This window comes from Equus quagga, chromosome 12 (assembly GCF_021613505.1).
Source record: "Equus quagga isolate Etosha38 chromosome 12, UCLA_HA_Equagga_1.0, whole genome shotgun sequence".
Classification (NCBI taxonomy): domain Eukaryota; kingdom Metazoa; phylum Chordata; class Mammalia; order Perissodactyla; family Equidae; genus Equus; species Equus quagga.
Window position 1 is genome coordinate 59,746,242 of NC_060278.1, and position 20,661 is coordinate 59,766,902.

At 42.8% G+C, this 20,661-nt stretch overlaps 1 protein-coding gene across 1 annotated transcript in view; it reads right to left on the reverse strand.

Annotated features, from left to right (window-relative positions):
• Window positions 1–20,661, reverse strand: part of KIF14 (kinesin family member 14) — a 52,431-nt gene that overhangs the window by 11,752 nt on the left and 20,018 nt on the right. Inside the window, exons 14-23 of the mRNA XM_046680050.1 lie at window positions 19,014–19,198; window positions 15,467–15,569; window positions 14,490–14,650; window positions 12,556–12,703; window positions 11,920–12,072; window positions 10,395–10,521; window positions 7,989–8,082; window positions 7,331–7,463; window positions 6,224–6,324; window positions 886–980 (exon numbers count right to left, since the gene is read on the reverse strand). Of these exons, the coding sequence (XP_046536006.1) occupies window positions 886–980; window positions 6,224–6,324; window positions 7,331–7,463; window positions 7,989–8,082; window positions 10,395–10,521; window positions 11,920–12,072; window positions 12,556–12,703; window positions 14,490–14,650; window positions 15,467–15,569; window positions 19,014–19,198 (1,300 nt within the window). The remainder of the gene's footprint in view (window positions 1–885; window positions 981–6,223; window positions 6,325–7,330; window positions 7,464–7,988; window positions 8,083–10,394; window positions 10,522–11,919; window positions 12,073–12,555; window positions 12,704–14,489; window positions 14,651–15,466; window positions 15,570–19,013; window positions 19,199–20,661) is intronic.

Here is a 20,661-nt window from a genome sequence, read left to right on the forward strand (position 1 = left end):
CTCGCCATGGAGGAGTTGTGCACAACGCTGCCGTCACCCACCCCAGGACTCCCCGTGCCCACTATCCTGCTCTGCCCCTGGTGCCCCTCGCCATGGAGGGGTTGTGCCTGCTCTTGAACTCCATATAAACAGAATCATACAGGAGGTACTCTCTACTATGTGGTTTCTTTCACTCAACATGTTTTTGGGATTCACCCAGATTGCTGTATGACTCAGAGCTTCCTTGTTATTGTCGTGTAATAGTCCATTGTCACCAGGGAGTAATCTTAATTATTACAAGTAGCTACACATACAAATCTACAGTGTATCCCTGCTTCTGTAGGAAAATTAACATTATAATCAATATTGGTATAAAATAATCATTCAGTGGAATCATTCCTATAACGTTTCTTTTAAACACTTTCTCAATTACAGTAACTTTGTAATAGATGATACAGGCGTATTGGACAAAATTCCGAGGGCACCAAAGGGGCTGCCGTGGACAAAGTCCTTCCGCCGACCAGCGCTCGCCGGCCCCCACGCAGCTCTCCAGGGATCTTACCCGTGTGCAAGCACACACGTACACGTCTGTTTTCTCCTCGCACAAATGAGAGTCTATAACACACAATCTTCTACACTTCGCATTTTTCACTTCTAAGAAAGTAATATTCCTACACACTTCTGAACACGTCTTCCACATTTGAATTAGCCATTCTACTGAAAGGCTGTGACATAAATCACGGGATTTTAGGAGGGGAAGGGGCCGTCCAGCACTCTCCGCATTGTACAGCGGAAACGGAAGCTTCCAGAGACAAAATGATTTACCCAAGAACATGAAACAAGGCAGTGGTGGAGCCAGGACTTGAGGCTTTCTCGTTATACAAGAAAATGTGATGAAATAAGCACCTGATGAATGTGAAGAATGCATGTTCTGAATTGAGTGGGCTTGTATGTCTTGTAAACAGCCAGAAATTCTTCTGTTCTTCATCAAACTCCTGCTCCTGGAAGAAGATAAACCGTAAGATTAGTAGTTATATACTACATGGAATAATTATTAAGAATATTTATTTCTAATTCTCTAAAGAAAATGGACATGCATGTGTGTGTCCTCCGTGGCAACATTTTCATCAAGGGTTAAATTAATTTGGTTCACTGAGCAAGAATTTTACTATTTACAGGTATTGTTCTAAGAAGCACAGAGCTAATTGATTAGAATAATTATTTATAGAGTACCGCTATTTACAGGCTCTGGGTACTGTGGGAAACACAGCAAACATGGTTCCTGGGCTCACTGAGCTCAAGGTCCATGGGAAACGGGAGAAACCAGGCAAACAACTACAGTAGAGTGGTGAGTGTGATGAGAGCCCAGAGTGCTGAGGCAGACTCTGGAGAAGATCCCGACCGGCCCGAGGACTCGGCAGGGCCTCCTGGAGCAGGGACACTGAGGGGTGAGTAGGAGTCAGTCAATGGGGAGCAGGCTTGGGAAGCAGGGAACAGTGTGTTTCAGACATAGGCACAGCATGTGGGGAGACCCGGCGATAAGAGAAAGTACTCGACTGGGAGAACCGGAGGGGGCTCAGAGGGACGCAGTCTGGGCGGGAGAGCGTGCCAGGAATGGGGCTGGGCGGCGCGCAGGGCCGGCCGGAGGCTGACTTTATGTGCCACTTAAGGAAGCTTGGATCTATCCTGAGCGAACTATCCTGGGAAGGATTTTAAACGATCTAGGTAAATAAACATTCAGGTAAATATTTGCTACACTGTGTGAAAGGCATAGCACCTGTGAAGTGTAGCCAGAACAGGGGAGGAAATGATTCCGTGTCCACCGCTCTCTTTGCTCCCTCAGCCCACAGAAACCCTCCAGTCTCTCCCTTGAGTGTCACTGGCTGTCTAGCTGTTACTCTTTCTAATTGCTTCTGGAAAAAGCAGTCTCCTTCCATTTTGCCATTCCTCTATCCGTTGTCTAAACTCCAGCTCTAGCCCTGTGGATGTCAGTGAAGCCACTCGGGCTGTGACCCAGGTCGAGAGCTACTGGGCCCTTCGAAGTCTCCTCTGAACAGAACTCTGCACTGCTGTCGGCCACTCAAAGGAAGACACTGTTTGCTGCAAAGATTGTGAAACAAAAGCATTCCATCTGGAGGAGCCTAAAGGTTTCAAATGCAAATTTTCCCCTTGAATTCCTATAAGAGGAACACAGAAATGTGACTAATAACAGGGAGAGGAAACATCCACTCTCAACGCTGACACTGTTTCGTACTTAGGACTGGAACGAAAGGGTGCCTTATGCTACACTAAGTCTCAACCAGGAAAACTTTCTCCCTCAGCACTCTCATATTAAACAATGCTTACAGTCAAATAAAGAAAATGCTTGTCACATGCCCTTCAAAGAATTCTTACTTAACATCAGGCGAAATTTTACTTTCAGCTGTCGACAGTACATGTCAAAATTTACAGGCAGCCAAACCAGTCTATTTTATGGCAGAACAACTGTGGCATCTCATTGCCCAGGGGCAGGTCCGTAATGAAGAATCTGTCAGCGTTTCCATTACCTGCGAGCACTCTCAGAGTTTGCAATTCTGTCATAAACATTCTTACAAGGCTGAAACTTCACATACAAGGTCTCTGACCAAGAGCAATTCATTTTTTTTTAAATGATACTTTTAAATTATAGAAGTTCTCAAAAACGTCTCTGCCAAATGAAAACACCTAATTTCAAAATCTTAGAAAATATTATTTTTCAGTAACACTTTAAACTTCTATTGGGTCCCTAATTATTGCCCTAAAGTCAGCAGGAAATAAGATATAAATCACCAACTTTCAATAGGCTAACATTTTAATGTTCATTAGTCACTAACGCTCATATTGTGATCCACAATTCTACATAATAAGGTTTGTATCTGCTTATGATAAAAAACATAAAAACAAGTAATTCTAAAATCTACAGGAATTTATAAATCATCCGCTGATGGATTTGTGGGTCTGGTTTGAATTTCTGGGAGGCTTATGTCACTCTATTGGCTAAGCATCCCAAGCCCCATCCACGGAATTCAACCCCATCCCACCCCACGGTTCCCAGTTCCACCCCATCCCGTCCCACCCCATGGTGCCCAGTTCCACCCCATGGTGCCCAGTTCCACCCCATGGCGCCCAGGTCCACCCCATGGCGCCCAGGTCAACCCCATCCCGTTCCACCCCATGGCGCCCAGGTCCACCCCATCCTGCCCAGTTCCACCCCATGGCACCCAGGTCCACCCCATCCCGTTCCACCCCATGGCACCCAGGTCCACCCCACACCATCCCACCTCATGGCGCCCAGTTCCACCCCATGGCACCCAGGTCCACCCCATCCTGTTCCACCCCATGGCACCCGGTTCCACCCCATCCCGCCCAGTTCCACCCCATTCCGCCAAGTTCCACCCCATCCTGTTCCACCCCATGGCGCCCAGTTCCACCCCACGGCACCCAGTTCCACCCCATGGCGCCCAGGTCCACCCCATCCCCTTCCACCCATGGCGCCCAGTTCCACCCCATAGCGCCCAGGTCCACCCCATCCTGTTCCACCCCATGGCGCCCAGGTCCACCCCAGGACTGCTGAGCTCATTCTGGTGCCAGAGCCCAGCTCTCCTTCGAAGGCCTCGAGGTAAATCCCTGAAGACACATGTTTGTTTATTGGTGTCGGATCAGAAATCACATCCTCTCTGTGGGCCAAGATTCAATCCTCTTCGATACACACTGAGCACTCAGTACAAGAGCTGCACCTGCTGAACACCCAGCCACCACAGTAGGACTTTACACAATCGTCTCTACTCCTCCTAACTCTGCAACGTCATCATCGTCATCAGTCCCACGTTACAGTTCAGCGGCCACAGTAGAAGGAGTAGGAGAAGCAGCTGCGTTTTATACAGGACCTCTTAGGTCTCCATTCTATAAATGAGAAAACTAAAGCCTAAAGACACAAGGGCATTCGCCCACAGGCACCCTGAGCACAGAGCAGAGCTCAGACTCCAATCGGCTCTGTGACTTTTTACTCGACATCACTGCAGGGGATAGAGATGGTGTCCCTACACTCAAGCTCAGCGTCCATTTAAAGGACATGCTTTGTATCTCTCCCAGCTTGAAATCCGCAGCTGTCGTGTCTATGACATGTAACATAACGCAAACGTAGAGCCTGTGACGTTTCAGCTAGTTCACACGGTAGCACAGCAGTTAGAAGGTAGTCAATAAAGCAAAAGCCACCAGGGGAAGGGTCACTATGAAGTAGACCGTCTCCTTGAGGAGATTTTATAAATGAGTTTAAAATAAGTGTGACCCACCACAAGAAAGGCCTAAGAAGGTTGGAAACCCCAACGGACTCGGACCTGAGCTGAAGGCAATGAAGTTCAAAAAATTACTTAACCAGAAGGATGCTGCCCTTTCATATATAACAGAGAGGCAACAGGGCAGAGCAGGCAAGAAAACCGGGATCTTTGGAGTCACTCAAACCTGGATTTTGAAGTGGGTACCTGAGGGTCACGGTCAATATTCAACAAGAACAGGATTAGCCTTTGACCTTGTTCCCAGCACAGACACAGATCAAAAGAAGTTAACCTTGTTAATTTGCTGTTTTCTTGTTTAACATGAGGGGTGACTCAAGGGTCACAAGCATTTATGAGCTTCTTTTGCAGAAGAAAAAGAATGCCTTCAAGGAAGTTACATCACCAGACAACCAGCCCCCACCTGCCCTTGACGCCCAGAAGTCAGATTGCCCAAGGGCTTATCTGGAATGAAAGAAACAAGGATTCCCCTTTGGTTTCTCCGAAGCTCCTCCTGCAAGCCCCTTCACTTTGTAAAGACCCCCTGCTTTCTTCTTTCTCAAGGCAGGTTTGAGAGCGCCTATCCTCCTGCCTTCTGTTCTGGCCAATACGAATAAACCTTTCTCCGTCTCCAAGCACCATGTCTCAGTGACGGGCTTATTGTGCATTGGGCACAGAACTTGAGACTAAGAGGTTCAGCACCAATTTGAGCACCAGCTCCTCCTCCTGTCAGCTCTGGGACTTTGGACAAGTTACTAACCTCTTTAAATCCTCAGTTACTTCCGCTGTAAAACGGTGGTGATGGCAGCACCAACTTCTTAGTTTTGTGGTAAGTACTAAATGAGATAATGCTCAGCATGCATTTAATACATGTTCTTGGGAGTGATGGTCCTTCTGTTGGATGAATGCCACTGACCTTTACACCCTGAAAATTCCCAAGTCCCTCCTTCCAAGTTTTAGACCCAAATATACACGTGGATGTCCCCTGGCAACTTCAAACTCACCGTGTTCAAAAACAAACTCATCTTACCCTCCACCTCAGGGAACACCATTTTCCTCCAGTCAGTCACCCAAGTTAAACCAGGATTCATCCTTGAGCCCTTCATCGCTCTCAACCCCCAACCAGCCACCAAGTCCCATTGATTCTGCCTCCCGAATACACATAAACCTGATTCTCCCGTCCAGTCCTTCTGCTCGGCCTTAGTTCACATCTTTCTCAGCTGCTCCTGCCTCTAGTTTCCTCCATCCCTGGTCCTTGAGGACAGGGAGCATTCTTTATTCATCTTTGTATCCTCAGGACATGGTAGACAGCAGTCTTGTTTAAAAACCAAACTGAGAAGCATTCATTTAAAAAGAACTATTTGTTTAAAAACCAAACTAATGGACTAACTGAATTCTAAGATGAAAGCCTTTCTATTATGTCCTTTGCCTCTCCACAGTCTGAGCATCTGGAGTCTAAGCAGAACTAACGTTTCCTTGAAAAGCATCTGTTCACTGTGGAAGTCTTTCATGTCTTTAGTTAACAAGCAGCATTTGTCACATATAGAAGTGCTCTATCCCCATGATTTATTCTTCCATGGTGCTCATACTAACAAGACTGCATTTAAAACTCTATAACTTACAATAAAGCATCACAGAATATGCCAAGTTCTCGAGAAAGGGTAATTTAAAAGTAATAAACATTGTTCATTTTTACAGGAAATTAGACTAATGCTATTCTAAGTTGCTTTTAACACTTACATGGTGAAATACTAGATATTTTCATTCCTTTTCTAACTGATAAACAATTTAAAGTCCTAAGTGCTGTAATTTGATCAGTAACATATTATTTCTCTTACATTACAGGGTTCTCTTTACAGACATATGCACCGCAAAAATAAATAGCTCTTTTAAAATAAGGAAATGATATATATGTATACCCAGAACAAGAAAACCAGTAACAAAAATGTCTTTACCTCCTTCTAGAAAACGAAGAAACTGGCGCATCTGTAATGTCAGGCTCCCATTCATCTTCAGGATCACAAAAGACATCTTCACTCTTGTTACCAGGATTACTCTGAGGAAAATAAAAATATATAGTTTCTAATAATTATGGGTTTAAAAATGCCTAGCAATTAAGAAAAAAGGTTTAAACACTTTGTTGGATTTACAACATAAAATGAGCAAAATCACAGGTTATCTGATAAAAGTCTGAAAAAATCACATTCCTGATAAAATTTTTTAAAAATCACATGATGCTAGGAATTATATTGAAAGAGATCTACTAATAAAAGCAACAGAATCATTAAATATTTCAGAAATAATTAACTTGGGATTTAGAAAACAAAGTAAAAACAAAAAAGACAAAAATCCTCAGAAGAGAAATAAAAGAATAACCTGACAGCATTAAGATTCAATCACTTCCTGGATGAACATATTGATGATAATAATTTATATTTTAATTTAAATAAAGCAATATCAATTAAAGTTCTGGCAAAATACTATATAGAGCTAGATTCAGAAATAGCCTAATTACATGGGAAAAATAAGTAAAGAAGATTGCAACAAACAGCTGAAAGTAGGAAGCAGGGTAATGAGGTAACTCACGTACCAGATTTTAATGTGTGTATCAAGACAAGAATGATCAGAAGACCTCAGTACAGTGTTTTGGGGGGGTCCTAATTGCACAATCGATCCACATTTGTTGTAGAAAATTTGGAAACTATCAATACATATAAACACAAAGAAAAAACTTTAAACCACTCTCAAAGCACCCTCTAGAGAGAAACACTGCCAGTGAGGAAGGACTCCTCTCCGTCTTCTGGGTTTTCTGTTATGAACACACCTGGCCTGCCTGGAACTGACCCTCCCTGATCACGGAATTGGCATTCTTTCAATACAACTTTGTGTTCGATTTTTGCTGGGTCCGTGCCCAGGATCCGAACCTGCGCAAACTTAACCACTCGGCCACTGGGCCAGCCCCTACCTTTTCTTTTATTTGCCAAATTTTCTTTACTGGGAACATGTCACTTTTGTATTTGTTATTTCAAAAAGTTTATAGAAATTTTAACAATATGCCAAACCTCGTAAAGTTCTTTCATTGCCGCAAGCTTAGATTCAAACTTCTCCAGGCTCCAGAAAGTGGAGATCCCCAGTCGCAGGTTACGAACCTGAACAGAAGTGTCAGGACCACTTCCTTTATCTGCTATGTCATGTCTGAAAGAAGCATGAAAGGAAAACGCTTATCCTAAAACACACACACCCATCTATACTCGGAGTTCTCTGCATTAGAGTACCTTCCATAAAAACTCAGCCCCCTGAGAGACTAATCTTTCCAAAGTTAGGCATTTTTACTACAGCAGTCATGTTAGTACATACTGTGTTAAAATAACTCCTTACATAAAAATGTTAAAAATAAAAAAATTCTAATATGATACATTCCTTTTAAAATGTAGGATACTGATAAATTTTCAACTCAAAAGAAAATTGGTAAATTCCTGAAACATCTAAAATTATTCCGCTTATAAAGCGCACTAGGCTGTTAACTGCTGAAAGCCTTTCCACAGCAGGGGGAGCTCTGGGAGGGGTCTGAGAGGGCCCTGGGGCCCTGACGCCCGTGTGCTCTTAGACAGGCACTGTGGAATGGCGTGTCTCCAGAAAAAGAAAAAAGAAAGACATGAAGGCCAACTAGTTTAAAACAAAGAACTCCTTTACAATTAGGTCGTTTAATTAATTACTCACCTGGCAAACACATAACACTTGTTCAGCTTGCTGCTGATGGCGTTGGCCTCCTGAATCAGCATCGAGAGTTTCATGGAGCGCCAGTTCAGCTGAACTAACAGAAAGCACACCGAGAAGATTCAAAATACACATGCGAGCCTAACGCAAATCACTAGGCAGAACACTTCCTAAAAAAAAATACTGATTTTATATGACCGATTTAACTACATATTATAGAAGGTGAAGGGGGTATTTGAGTAACTTGTCTTCATCTCTCAGTGGTGAAATAAAAATATCCTTCATGTGAAATGAGGCCTTTCCCCTGTGGGGGAAACTGAAGCTGAGATCGGGGGCGGGGGGCAGGATTTTCTAAGAGAGGAAAAGCCAAAGACAATGCTTTTCCTTCTAATACCTTTAAAGATTTTTTTTCTAATTTCTTGTTTTCCTAATTTCTAACTTATTTACAGTATTAGGTAAAGTACACTACAGCCTTACTTATATAGAACCGCAATCGTTTTCTACTTTGCCCAAAAATTTTAAAAAATATAGATAGATATCGAGACAGAGACAGAGATATATCAGGATATGAGAACGAAAAAAAGGAAAACAATTTAGTCCACAATTCCATGTTCCTAATTTAAATTTAAGATTTTATCATAAATATTTTCTATATTGTTCAGTCAAACTCATAATCAGTATTCCACTAAAAACACGTTTTTGGAAGAACAGAATTCCTTATTAATACAGATTAAAAAAATCAAGTATTCATTGCAAGGCACTGTTTTAGGCCCTAAGAGGAATAAAAAGATGTATTAATACAATGTATTTATTTCTCCCTTGCAAGAGATACAAAAAGTATTAATTCTAAAGTCACTTAAAAATAGAAGTCATACACTCCACTCATATGAGGAATTTAAAACTATGGACCAAGAACAGTTTAGTGGATACCAGGGGAAAGGTGGGGTGGGGGGTGGGCACAAAGGGTGAAGTGGTGCACCTACAACATGACTGACAAACATTAATGTACAATTGAAATTTCACAAGATTGTAAAGTATCAATAACTCAATAAAAAAAAATTTAAATAATAAAAAAAAAAATAGAAGTCATACAAAGTATACAACTACCAGGTATTCTTGCTAAAAATTTGAACCTGAACGATAGGACTCTAGAAACACCTAGGCCTGTACAGAGGATATAGGGGCAGGGGACCCTAGTAAGCGACACCACAGAGATGCCATCAGCAAAACCAGATCTGGGGAACTGTACGGGATAAATAACTGAATTCTTCAACAAAACTACACGAGGAAAAGAGAGAGAAGAGAAGAGCCAATTTACAGATGAAGGGACTTAAAAAGCCTATCTACCGACACAATGCGTGGATCATGCTTGTATCCTGATTCAAACAAAACAAAAATAAAAAACTTATGAAACAATCCAGGAAATTTGAATAGGGACCAGATATTTGATGAATGTAAGAAATCATTACTAATACTTTTAAGTGTGATGATAATGTCGTAGTAATGCTTAAAAGAGCGACAGGGGAAGAGAGAAAAGAGTCTCTCTCTAGTTAGAGACACACCGCGACGTATCCACTGATTAAATGGCAGGATGTCTGGGATTTGCTCCAAATGGTTCAGGGAGATGGGCCGTTGGGGATAGCTGACACAAAACTGGAGAGGCGTTGGTAATTGTTGAAGTTGGATGATAAGTACATGAGGGGTTACTGTAGTAACCTGTCCACTTTTATAGCTTGTTTGAAATTGTCCATAATGAAAAAAACGTTTACATTGAAAACATGCTGTGTTATACAAAGAAGTGTAGATATGTACAAAAAAAATAAGGTCCAAGTGAGAAAGAAAATGAAGTACTCATTGATTAAGCACAATCTGGACAATAATTCTTATAAAATAAGAATTAAGGATCAGGGGCCAGCCCCGTGGCCAAGTGGTTAAGTTCGAGCGCTCTGCTTTGGCAGCCCAGGGTTTCACAGGTTCGGATCCTGGGCACAGACATGGCACTGCTTATGAAGCCACGCTGAGGCAGTGACCCACAGAGCACAACCAGAAGGACCCACAACTAAAAATATGCAACTATGTACCGGGGCTTTGGGGAGAAAAAGGAAAAATAAAATCTTAAAAAAAAAAAAAGAATTAAGGATCAGAATAAGATATCGTATTTTTAAAAACATGTTACATATTAAAATAATAGTTGGAATTTTAACTATTTGCTTTTATAACCAAATATTCTAAAAACTGAATATTCTAAAAACAATCATTCATACAAATTTATTCGGATCCAGAAAAGGCAGCAACATCTAGAATAAAACATTTTGAATACACAAAGGCAACTAACTCTAACATTTTAGTAATTACATGAAATAACACACACAACTTCAGAAAATGACGCTAAAATCATTATATACTCACTTGTAAAAGTTTTATCCCTATTAGTCTGACTTTGTTGTAGAATCTGTACTTCTTTAGCAATTTTTTGCTTCTCCGTTTCTAAAGCTTCCAGAATTCTTGCATGGCGGATGCTGTGGTCTTCTAAGGCCTAATTAATATTCACACAGATCCATACATGAGAAAATGTGAAGAAAGAAGTTATAAACCAGACTGATAATGTAACACCCTGCCATTCAGTCTCATTTTACACATTTTATTAAGCATACACGTTTAACACGTTTTATTGAGCAGGAAAGGCTTTTAAAAAATGAATTATAAAACATCTTTCTAAAATGATTTTTCCTCCCACAACAAAATCATTAGGAGTTTTTGATGACATAGATTAATCTTTTTCTTCCAATTGAAAGGAAATATAAAAACCTTAACAAAAAAAAAAGAAAAAAACTACTCCAACAAGCCCACACTCAAGAACATTTGTTGACTAAAGAAAAAAGCTAAATTTAAAAGACACAAAAAAACCTCATTTGACACAAACAAGCCTAAAATAGCCCACTAATAATCAGAGTGTAAGATTTAAGCAGTTCCACGTTTTTCTCCTAAAACTCCGAGCCAGTGCACAAGCCCTTCTGTCCTACAGCTGGCTAACACAGGCATTACCACCACGTTACAGTATCAGTACTCTGGGGTTACTAGGAGTATTTTCTTCCACCCCATCACAAACTTCGAAAAAAAAAAATTGCCATTTGAGAGTCAAACTGGCAGATATAAAGAATGAAAGCAGAAATTACACAGCGGCTCAAACTTTGGTGTTCGCCAGAAGCCCCACAGGGCCTGTTACAACAGATTCGGGCCCCGCCCGGGGGACTCTCACTCAGGAGCTCTGGAGTGGGGCCTAAGAACCTGCTTTCCGACAGGCGATGCTGACGGTCTCAGGACCACACTTTGAAAATCAGCAATCTGAAGAGAAAGAATGGCCGACAGGAAGGTGACTGGAGGTACTACATACTGACATTCCGGTGTTATGCTTCAGTCTTGTGAACTTGGTTAATGTGAGTTGGCCCTTGAAAGATGCCTCCACCTCAGCGAGATGACAAAAGCCAGTGCCCGAGCTCGTAAGACAGGGAACAAACGCCCCCTGGGAGTCCTCCACAGCCTCTCGGGCCAGCGCCTGCCTCCTCTCTGCTCTCAGGGGTAAGCAGGGGAAGAGCTCGGCCTTTCCGCCCTCTATATAGCACACCCCAGCACGGTTTCACTCTACATCATCTGGCACGACTGATCACAGGACAGTCGTGGATGAATAAAGAGAGAAAACTGGAATGGAACTAGCTGGAAATAACAGCTCTGTCCCTTTCAAACCCTGTGTGCTGCTGTGTGAGCAGATCTGTGAGCAGCTCCAGGATGGATGCTCCCAGGCAGGAAGAGCCCTTCTCGTCTGCACATCTGGGTTTGGCCATCTCCTATCAAGAGCCTATAAATTGTTAAAAAAAAAAAAAAAAAAAGCTAGCTTTTCCTCAAAATAGCTCTAACTAGCCCTAAGATGACTTACCTGTTTCGTAGCCAGAGTCTCCATCTCTAACCGCTTCCTGTTGACACATATCTCCTGCTCCAGCAGCTGCTTTGCCTTTTCTAACTCCTCAATTTTGTGATGAGCCTTTTGGTTAGTTATTTCCTGCATTTTCTTCCTTTCAGACTCTTCTTTCTTTAAAGAACAATAATAAAAAATAATTAGGGCAAAAATGTAAAGGATTTTTTTTTCAAAAATGATACCAAGAAAAGTAGAAAAGTCCCTTTCTTTAATCAGTGCACAAGAAATTGACCCTCTAATAATAGAAAGCCGCCCACTGGTCTCCCCGCCTCACTCAGGTTGACGATCTAACTGAAAATGACTGTCGCCGGCCAAGCTCTGAGTGCAGTCTCCCCTAAGAGGGGCATCTGGGGATGCGAGATGGCCCGGGAACCCTGGAGAGAGCCCGGCCCGCGTGGCTGGAGGACAGAAGTGCCTCGTTCCTCTTCCAGCAGCCACGCATCTTCTACAACTGGCTTTCCAAGGCAAAATCAAGCAGCCGAGACGCGCTGGGGCTTCCACTCTACCGTGACCCTCCCCGTCCCCTGACCCATCCCGCAGCCAGCACGTCACGCAGGGGGCACCCGCAGAGGAAGGATAACCGATTCTGCCCGTTACCAATTCTGCCTCCAGCGCTCTTATTTTGCCTTCATATGCGGCTTTTTGAGAAGAAAGCTCTTGCTGAGCCATTTCTTTCGCGATCTGGATTCCTTGCATCATTTCTTCCTTGGCTTTCAACCGTGCGTCTTTTATTTCTGCCTCGAGTCTACAAAGCAGCAAAATATTTCCAGGGCACGTCGTCACAAATTCTTCAGTTACCACAATGGTTCTCAGTCATATTCAATGTTTTCCATTAAACAAGAATTTAAGTCTTAAAACTTAATTTCTGACATTCTGTCAATAGTGTTCTTAAATATTTATTAGCTGTAGAATTGTTTACACAAAGAAAATATAAAAGGATGACAATTTGCTTATTTCTGACTTGGTTACTATTGCAGGTGTCTGATATTAAGTAAATATGGTTTTCTAATGCTTAAGGGACATAAGTTATAAAAATATGATGTCATAGTGAGCATTGTGGTAAATATTATCATTAACACCATAGTAAACACAAAATAACGGTATTTTATGTTAAACTAACAATGGTTAGAGCAAAAACTGTATTTCACATATCCACATCTTTCAATTCATGTCTAGGTCATAGATTAGGAACCTACTGAAATGACTCTAGAAGCACGTGATACAAGAGCTGATAAAGCAGAGATTGCACCCTATGTTTTCAACCATTTATAATAATTTGGCATTTTGATAGGTCAAAACATTAAATGAGCTTTGTTACCTTTCATTATACAGGAGGAAAAGCATCAATAATTATAGAAAACTAGAAGCTTCTTTCTCCTTAATAAAATCAATGCTTTAGCAATTGCACTGTATAGAAATTTCCACTCCCAATTTTACTGAAAAGATAATGTCAAAAGAAAGTTGGCCAGTGGTCACCAGGGTCTGGGAGAAGGGAGGGGGGGTTGGTGTTTTACGGGGACAGAGGTCTGCAGTTTGGGATGACGAACAAGTTCTGAGATGGACGGTGGTGATGTCCACCCAACAACGTGAATGTACGGAACATCACTGAACTATACACTTACAAATTGTTAAAATGCTGAATTTTATGCTATGTAGACTGTACCACAACTTAAAAAAAGAGAGCAAAAGCAAGTTCAACTTTTTGAAGGTGACAAAGCAAGATGAGTCCAGCCCACAGCAGTCACTGGCCGCCTCCTCCTGCTTCCTCTCCAGCCACCAGGCCTGTGGACTCCCTCTCGGCGCTTCTCTCCCCTGGGCCCCGGCACCCTCCCGACGGCAGGCGTCTCTGAGCCATCTGCAGCTGCAGCCCTGCTCCCCCAGTCCGCCCTCCAGACCTGGCTCCCGGTGGGCTCGCTAACACTGAGACTCTGCTCACGTCTCTCTCACGGCTGCTTCGAATTCTTCGATTCCATGTCCTTTGAGTCCACACTCTCTAGCATTTTATTTATGCATACTTTACCATTTAGTTCACAAGGATACTGCTTAAATCAGAAATTCTAAAATATCACGTGAGCTAAAACCGAGCAAAAGAAGAAAAGAAAAACCAAGGTACACCCCCAGCCTTCCCGGCTAACTTCTGATATCTCTGGGGACTCCGTTCCAGGGGACGTCTTCTCATCCTCTGGAAACCTTTGCAGATCTGGGGTCGGGGCCAGGAGTCACTCCATAAGCTTCACAGTGTGGGACTCTGATTGACACTGTCACAACTTTCTATCTGTCAGTCCCAGGAGATGATGAATTCCTCCAGTGTAGGAGCTAAGTTTCAATTACTCTCTATTCCCAGCACCTAGTACACTGACAGATGCCCAGTATCTACCCAATGTTTGTTGAATGAATGAATGCACTAAGAGAAAAGATTACGTCACTAGAGACCAGCACGGAGGGTGAACAACTGGAGCCTAGTGCAGTGGGATTAGCTCTCTGGGTCTAGACCCCACATACTGTCTGTCTCATACAGCGAGAGTACTTACTGTGCTCTCTGTGCCAGGAGCAGCTCATTTTTTGCAAATTCAAAGTCTTTTGGCCCCTCGCTCGTAAGAGTATCTCTGCCGGATGGTCTTGGTCCTTTCTGGACTTCCACCGGATGGTTCAACCTAAAATAATGGTCTCCGCCAAGGATCACCCGATCACCCTATGGCACACACAAAAGTTGCCACTTGAGACGAGTGTGGACCGAACAATTGCATGGGACCAACCACCACGAATAATTCGATATAGTCTAGTATCACTAATGATAACCATAAACATCACAGCAACTAACACTTATTACATACTTTCCATCTGCCAAGAACTGTGGCAAACACGTGACACACACACCATCTCGTTCCTGTCTCACAGCTCAACGAGATACATATTACTAACCCGCTGTCAGGAAGGAGGAAACTAAAGAGCACGGAGCTTAACAAGGGCAATCAGAAGCATTCACCAAGCTCCTGATTTGCAGACATTCTTAAGAACTGCACACAAATTACTTCCTTGAATCCTTCCTCACCCCTGAGAGGCAGGACATACATGAAGTGACCACAGGTCTTTGCCTGCCACAGACGGGTTTACGCCAGCTCTCCTAACGCAATCATCAAAGTGCCCTGACATGGGTGCTGTACAACCGCCCTGGTTAATTAACTTTGCAAAGGTCATGCTGCAAATGGCAGGGTCAGGGCTTCAATCCTGTCTGGCCTGATCCAGAGCCCAGCTCTTCACTGGACACATCCGACGCCGTCAGTGGTCAGCTCCTCAGGTTCTGGCTCACGGTGACAGACCTTTTGTCTTTGCACAAAGGAAGGCAATGAATGAATGAACAGGAAAGAGGACTTTAGGAGTGGAAAAAGTCCTTAATCTAGTTCACGACCTTGTTTTACAGAGGAGAAAACCAGGACTCAAAACATTAATCATTAATGCCTTGCTCAAAGTCAAACAGTTTCTGACATTTTAGCACCAACCAACTTACATGATGTAACACTGTGGGCTCCAAAATACGCTTTCCGTTTACATACGTCTTCGCTTCCCCGACTGGGACGATAGTCACCGTCCCATCGAAACTCTTGATAGTACTGTCGAGAGAGGAAGCACATTATCACAATGACAGGACAATGCAAAGCACAGACTAAAAAGTGAGAAAAAGGCAGTACGAGATCATCCTGCACGGGTTATTCCTCTGCTGTCAAGGTTCATATCAATTTGTGACAACAATAATTTAAAATTCTCTTATTTTCCTCCAACTAGAGTTTGAAGTTTGGTGAAAAAGCCTAGCCTCCCTAGCAATTCTATCCAGCAGTGGGGGGAAGAATTGTCACTGTATGTATTTTGATTAAACTACTTTTTAAAAAGCTAACCCTTCTCCCCAAAGATTTTTTTAAAAAATAGGAAAAATTCAAGGAAAAAAATATTAAGATATTGACAACGGTTTCCTTATAAATGGAACAATTTTAAGTGTTTTTATTTTTTACTTTTCTAACTTTCTGGTTTGCACATGAGTTTTAATAATGGAACAAACAACAAACATTTTCCTCTGGTGAAAAGTAGAGAAACTCAGAAGAAAGAAGAGCCTGTGGATCACAGTGTGCCCCCTTTAGTCATCGAATTAACTGACCCTGATGAGGAGAGGATGATACTGTGGAAAATCAGCTCAAAATGCTACATATTCCTTTGAGTCTTTTTATTCAGAGAATAGGAAGAAACCCCAAAGTCCAATTCACGTTTGGATTAACTGGGTAGAAAGAAAGAAAACCACAGCAAAAGCTGAGTCCTAACCAAAACCACCGGCTGCTGACTGGGCTCCGGGTCCACCACGAAAGAGTGACAGCTCACTGACAGCACCCCGAGAAGAGCACCTGGGAAGAGGAGCTCACCCCTGGGCAACGCGTCCCTGCCCCAGTCTCGCGTCTAAACCACGTCTACTGGCTCTGGTCCCTTCCCTCTCCCAGTTCTATCCGCTCTGCCATCCAATTCCTCGGCCTGGCATTCTGGCCCCGCAATCTGGCTTCAACCGCCGCCTCCCTTATCCAGCACGATTTCCCCATAAGCACCCACCTGAACTTGCCTTAGCATGGGCCTTCCTCCTTTGTCTGAGTCACCCCTTCAGCACAGGACGTCCTCTCCCTCATCTCCATCACCCTCCAAGCCCCAAGTGAAACACCAGAGTTCCCTAAGCTTTTCTTCAGGGCTCCAGCGAGACGTGAACTCTTCCTTCTTGCTACTCGCAAGCACCAAGTCTGTGAGACCCATCGAACATTAATGCACACTGACAGGTCCTGAAGCCCTTTCATTCACTGAGCCCCAAGGGCCGGTTCTGTCTTGGCAGTGAGGACAGACAGGAAACCAGCTCCCACAAAGTTCACGGTCTAGTGAAGAAGACAAACACTGAGGAGTGACTAAAGGGAGAAACGCCGAGCACCAGGCAATGGGGGCTTCCTCGTGCCCTGCTGGACTCTCAACAATTTGGGAGCACATTCTGTATCACTGCCCTAGTGTAAATCATATTGGATTTATTCGTTATGGAAAACAATTGAGGGGCCAGCTCGTGGTGCAGCGGTTAAGTTCTCACATTCCGCTTCGCCAGCCCAGGGTTCGCCGGTTCGGATCCCAGGTGTGGACATGGCACCACGTGTCAAGCCATGCTGTGGCAGGCATCCCACATATAAAGTAGAGGAAGATGGACATGGATGTTAGCTCAGGGCCAGTCTTCCTCAGCAAAAAGAGGAGGACTGGCAGCAGTTAGCTCAGGGCTAATCTTCCTCAAAAACAAAATAACTAAATAAAAATAAATAAATAAATAAAATGTTGAAAGAAAAAAAAAGAAAGAAAACAATTAATAATGAAGAGCCAAAGGAGCTGAAAAACATAGGCAATAGAAAGACTTATCAGAAACCTCAAGTAATTAAGTGGGTATCAGTGGGAAGAAACACTCCCATATTTTTGCAACGTTTTTATATGAACACTGCAGATCACAAAAGAAACAATCCACTATTTAATATATGGTACTGGTAGAAGTGGTTATTCACATAGAAAATAAATGAATTTACATCCCTACTTCACACCAAACAAAAAACTCCAGGCGACTTAAGTGTGAAAGCAAAACTTAAAAACACGCAGAAGAACATTTAGGACGTCTCTAGGACCTCACTGCAGAAAGGATTTCTTAAACAAGACACCAACACTGACAACCTAAAGGAAAAGACTGATGCTATGTACCAGAATAAAACCCAGAACTTCAATCCATCAAAAGGCACCACGAGAGAGTGAAAAGATGAGCCGCACGCTGGAAAAAACATCTGCAACAGGTGAAACTCACAGAGGCTTGCAACCAGAGTACCTAGGATCACCTACAAACTACTAAGAAAAAAACAAACAATCCAGCTGAAAAAGGGACAGAAGACATGAACAGGAAAGTCACAGAAGTGAAAACTAAAATGGCCAACGAATAAATGAAAAGATGATTAGTCAAAGAAATGCAAAATGAAGCCACAATGAGATACCATTTCATGTCCACCTGACTGGCATAAATTAAAATCTGTTGGTACTAAGTGTTGACAAGGATGCGCAGTAACAGGTACCCTCAGTGCCAGCGGCAGTAGAAACTGATAATCATTTTGGAAAACAATTTGAAATCACCAAGTAAAGTTGAATAGGCACATATCCTACAACCTAATATTTCAAGTACTCTTTGACATACAATTTAAGAGTGCTTCCCAAACTTTTAAGGTTATTATTACTGCAGCATAATTAGAAAATCATAACATTTATACAGCACACAGGGTAAAGAGAAAGGCTGCTCACAACCAGACATGACTATCTGGCAGGTCAGGCCTCCAAAGGTCCCTCCAGCTGCCCTGAGGACTCACATCTCAGTTTATCATCTGGGAAACTGACCCAGAGAAACTCTGCACATTTGCACATAAAAGAATACTCAGAAATATCGTGGTAGCAAAAAATCAGAAACAACCCAAATGTCTATCAACAAAATAGACTGTAATAACATGAAATAGATAAATTCATACAATGGAATACAGCAATGAAAATGAAAGAGCATCAATATGGATAAATCTTGAAAACACAATGTGGAGACAAAAAACTTTACAGACACTATCATACCAACAATGCGTACAGTATCATTCAATTCATATTAATGAAATTCACATCAAACAAACATTTAAATTTGTCAGTCCAACCAAAGATCCTGCCATATAAGACAGAAGTTTAGTTTCATGCCTATGATTATAATTCCAAGATATTATCCCTCAGCCAACAGATCATGTACACCAAAACAAAAACAGAGAGCACTATTACGTCGTACCCCCTAAGGAGAGTAACTGACCAACCATCCCTACAAGACACTCAGAATGTCTGTTTTCCTGGCTAAAAGATGCATTAAGGAATTATCCCAAAGAATCAGCATAAATGAATGCCTCATGTGGAAGAAACCTCACGTTATCCAGAAGACATGGAAGCCTCCTGACAAATGACCAAGTGCCTTTTATTTTTCTCGAATAACATACCAATGATCATCAGCAATCAGCACCCCGGACAACTGAATATCGTGGCTGGAGTTTGGCTTATGCTTCCCAACTGTAGTTGTGCCTTCTTTTATCATATATAATAGCATCTCCGATAGCTGAGGATCCTCGTTCAGATTGACAAGGTTTGGCAAATGGTTGTCCATTTGAAATGTGATTCCTGCTTTCTAGTAGAAGTCAGAAAAAAAATTAACCTTAACCACAAACAAGACATTGTTAAATTCACTTAAAATGAATGGTCTATATTAAACACTAAAATCACTCTGTGGGAAGTCTCGATCAGCCAGTTTCTTAGAATCTCTCCTCCACGTCTTCCCTGTAACTGTCACCATCAGACACAGACTCTCAGAGTTATGTTGCCCCTTCTTGGTCCTTCAGCATCCTCAGCCCACTCACGCATCGATCCATCATCACCAAACTGTGCCGATTCTTATCAACCTGTTGTCTTTAGACAAGATCGATTCCTTTCGTTGCATCTTCCTTGCCATCACCTTAGTTCAGACCCTTATTAACTCATGGCCTGAACTACCGCAGTCTGATTGCCCCGTCAACAATTTCCTCTTGTTTTCAGTCCATTTTTACATCCTATACCACCTTAATTCTCCTGAAACAGGAATCTCAAAACGTCAATTCCTGGTCAAACACTTTCAATGACTTCCCACTTCCTACAGGATAAAACTCACATCCCTTGCCATGGAAATCAAGCCCTTAACAAACTAACCATGACGCACCCCTCCAATTTTATCTCCTTACCACTTCATACCAACTGCTCGCTCTGGCAACACTGATCTACGTGCCCTCTTCTGAGTACCCCTTAAACTTTCCCGCCTTTACTCTCACACAACTTCCCCTTCCTACAATGCACTCTTCTTTTTCTCTGCCTCTCAAAATCTTAGCTGCGCTTCAAAGCCCAACTCAAATCTCACCTCTTCTATGAAGCTGGACTAGCCACTCCCAAGGAATTTCCTCTTCCTCTGAAGTCTTACAGGACTCATCTATCAATCAGCTGAAATATTTCCTTTACCGCCAATGCCTTTGCCCCTAACCCAACCTCTCCATTCTCCTTCAGAACCTCTTCATCAATGGGCTCTGAGTCCTGTAATAATGTTCAAGTCTCCTCTATCCTTTAAAGAAACAAAAACAAAACAAAAAAACCAAAGCTTCCCGACTCAGCCTCACAGTCCCATCCCCTACTCCTACACTTCTCACTGAGGTTTTCAGAGTGCATGTGCAGCTGTTTCCTCGTCTCTCAGTCATTCCTCAACCCGCATCATCTGGCCTCTTCTTTCTCCAGCACAAAGACCTCATAGTTTCACAATGCCACGTGCACTTCAGAAACCCAGGCGTCGTTCCTGACTCCCCACTTCTCTCAGCACCGACATCCAACATGAAAAGCCCTCTGGATGCTCTCAATGTTGCCTCCTTTCTACCTCTTGCATCCCATGCCTCCACTAGCCATTCCCGTGGCCACTGGCTTACTCCAAGCTCTCATCTCTCACCTTAAGCAGAGCAACAGCCTCCTAAAGGAGGAATTCTCCCTGCCATCAGTCTTTCCTCCTTCAAATCCGTCTTTCACACTATTAGCAGAGGGATCTACTTAGAACACAAGTCTGCTCATGTTGCTCCCCTT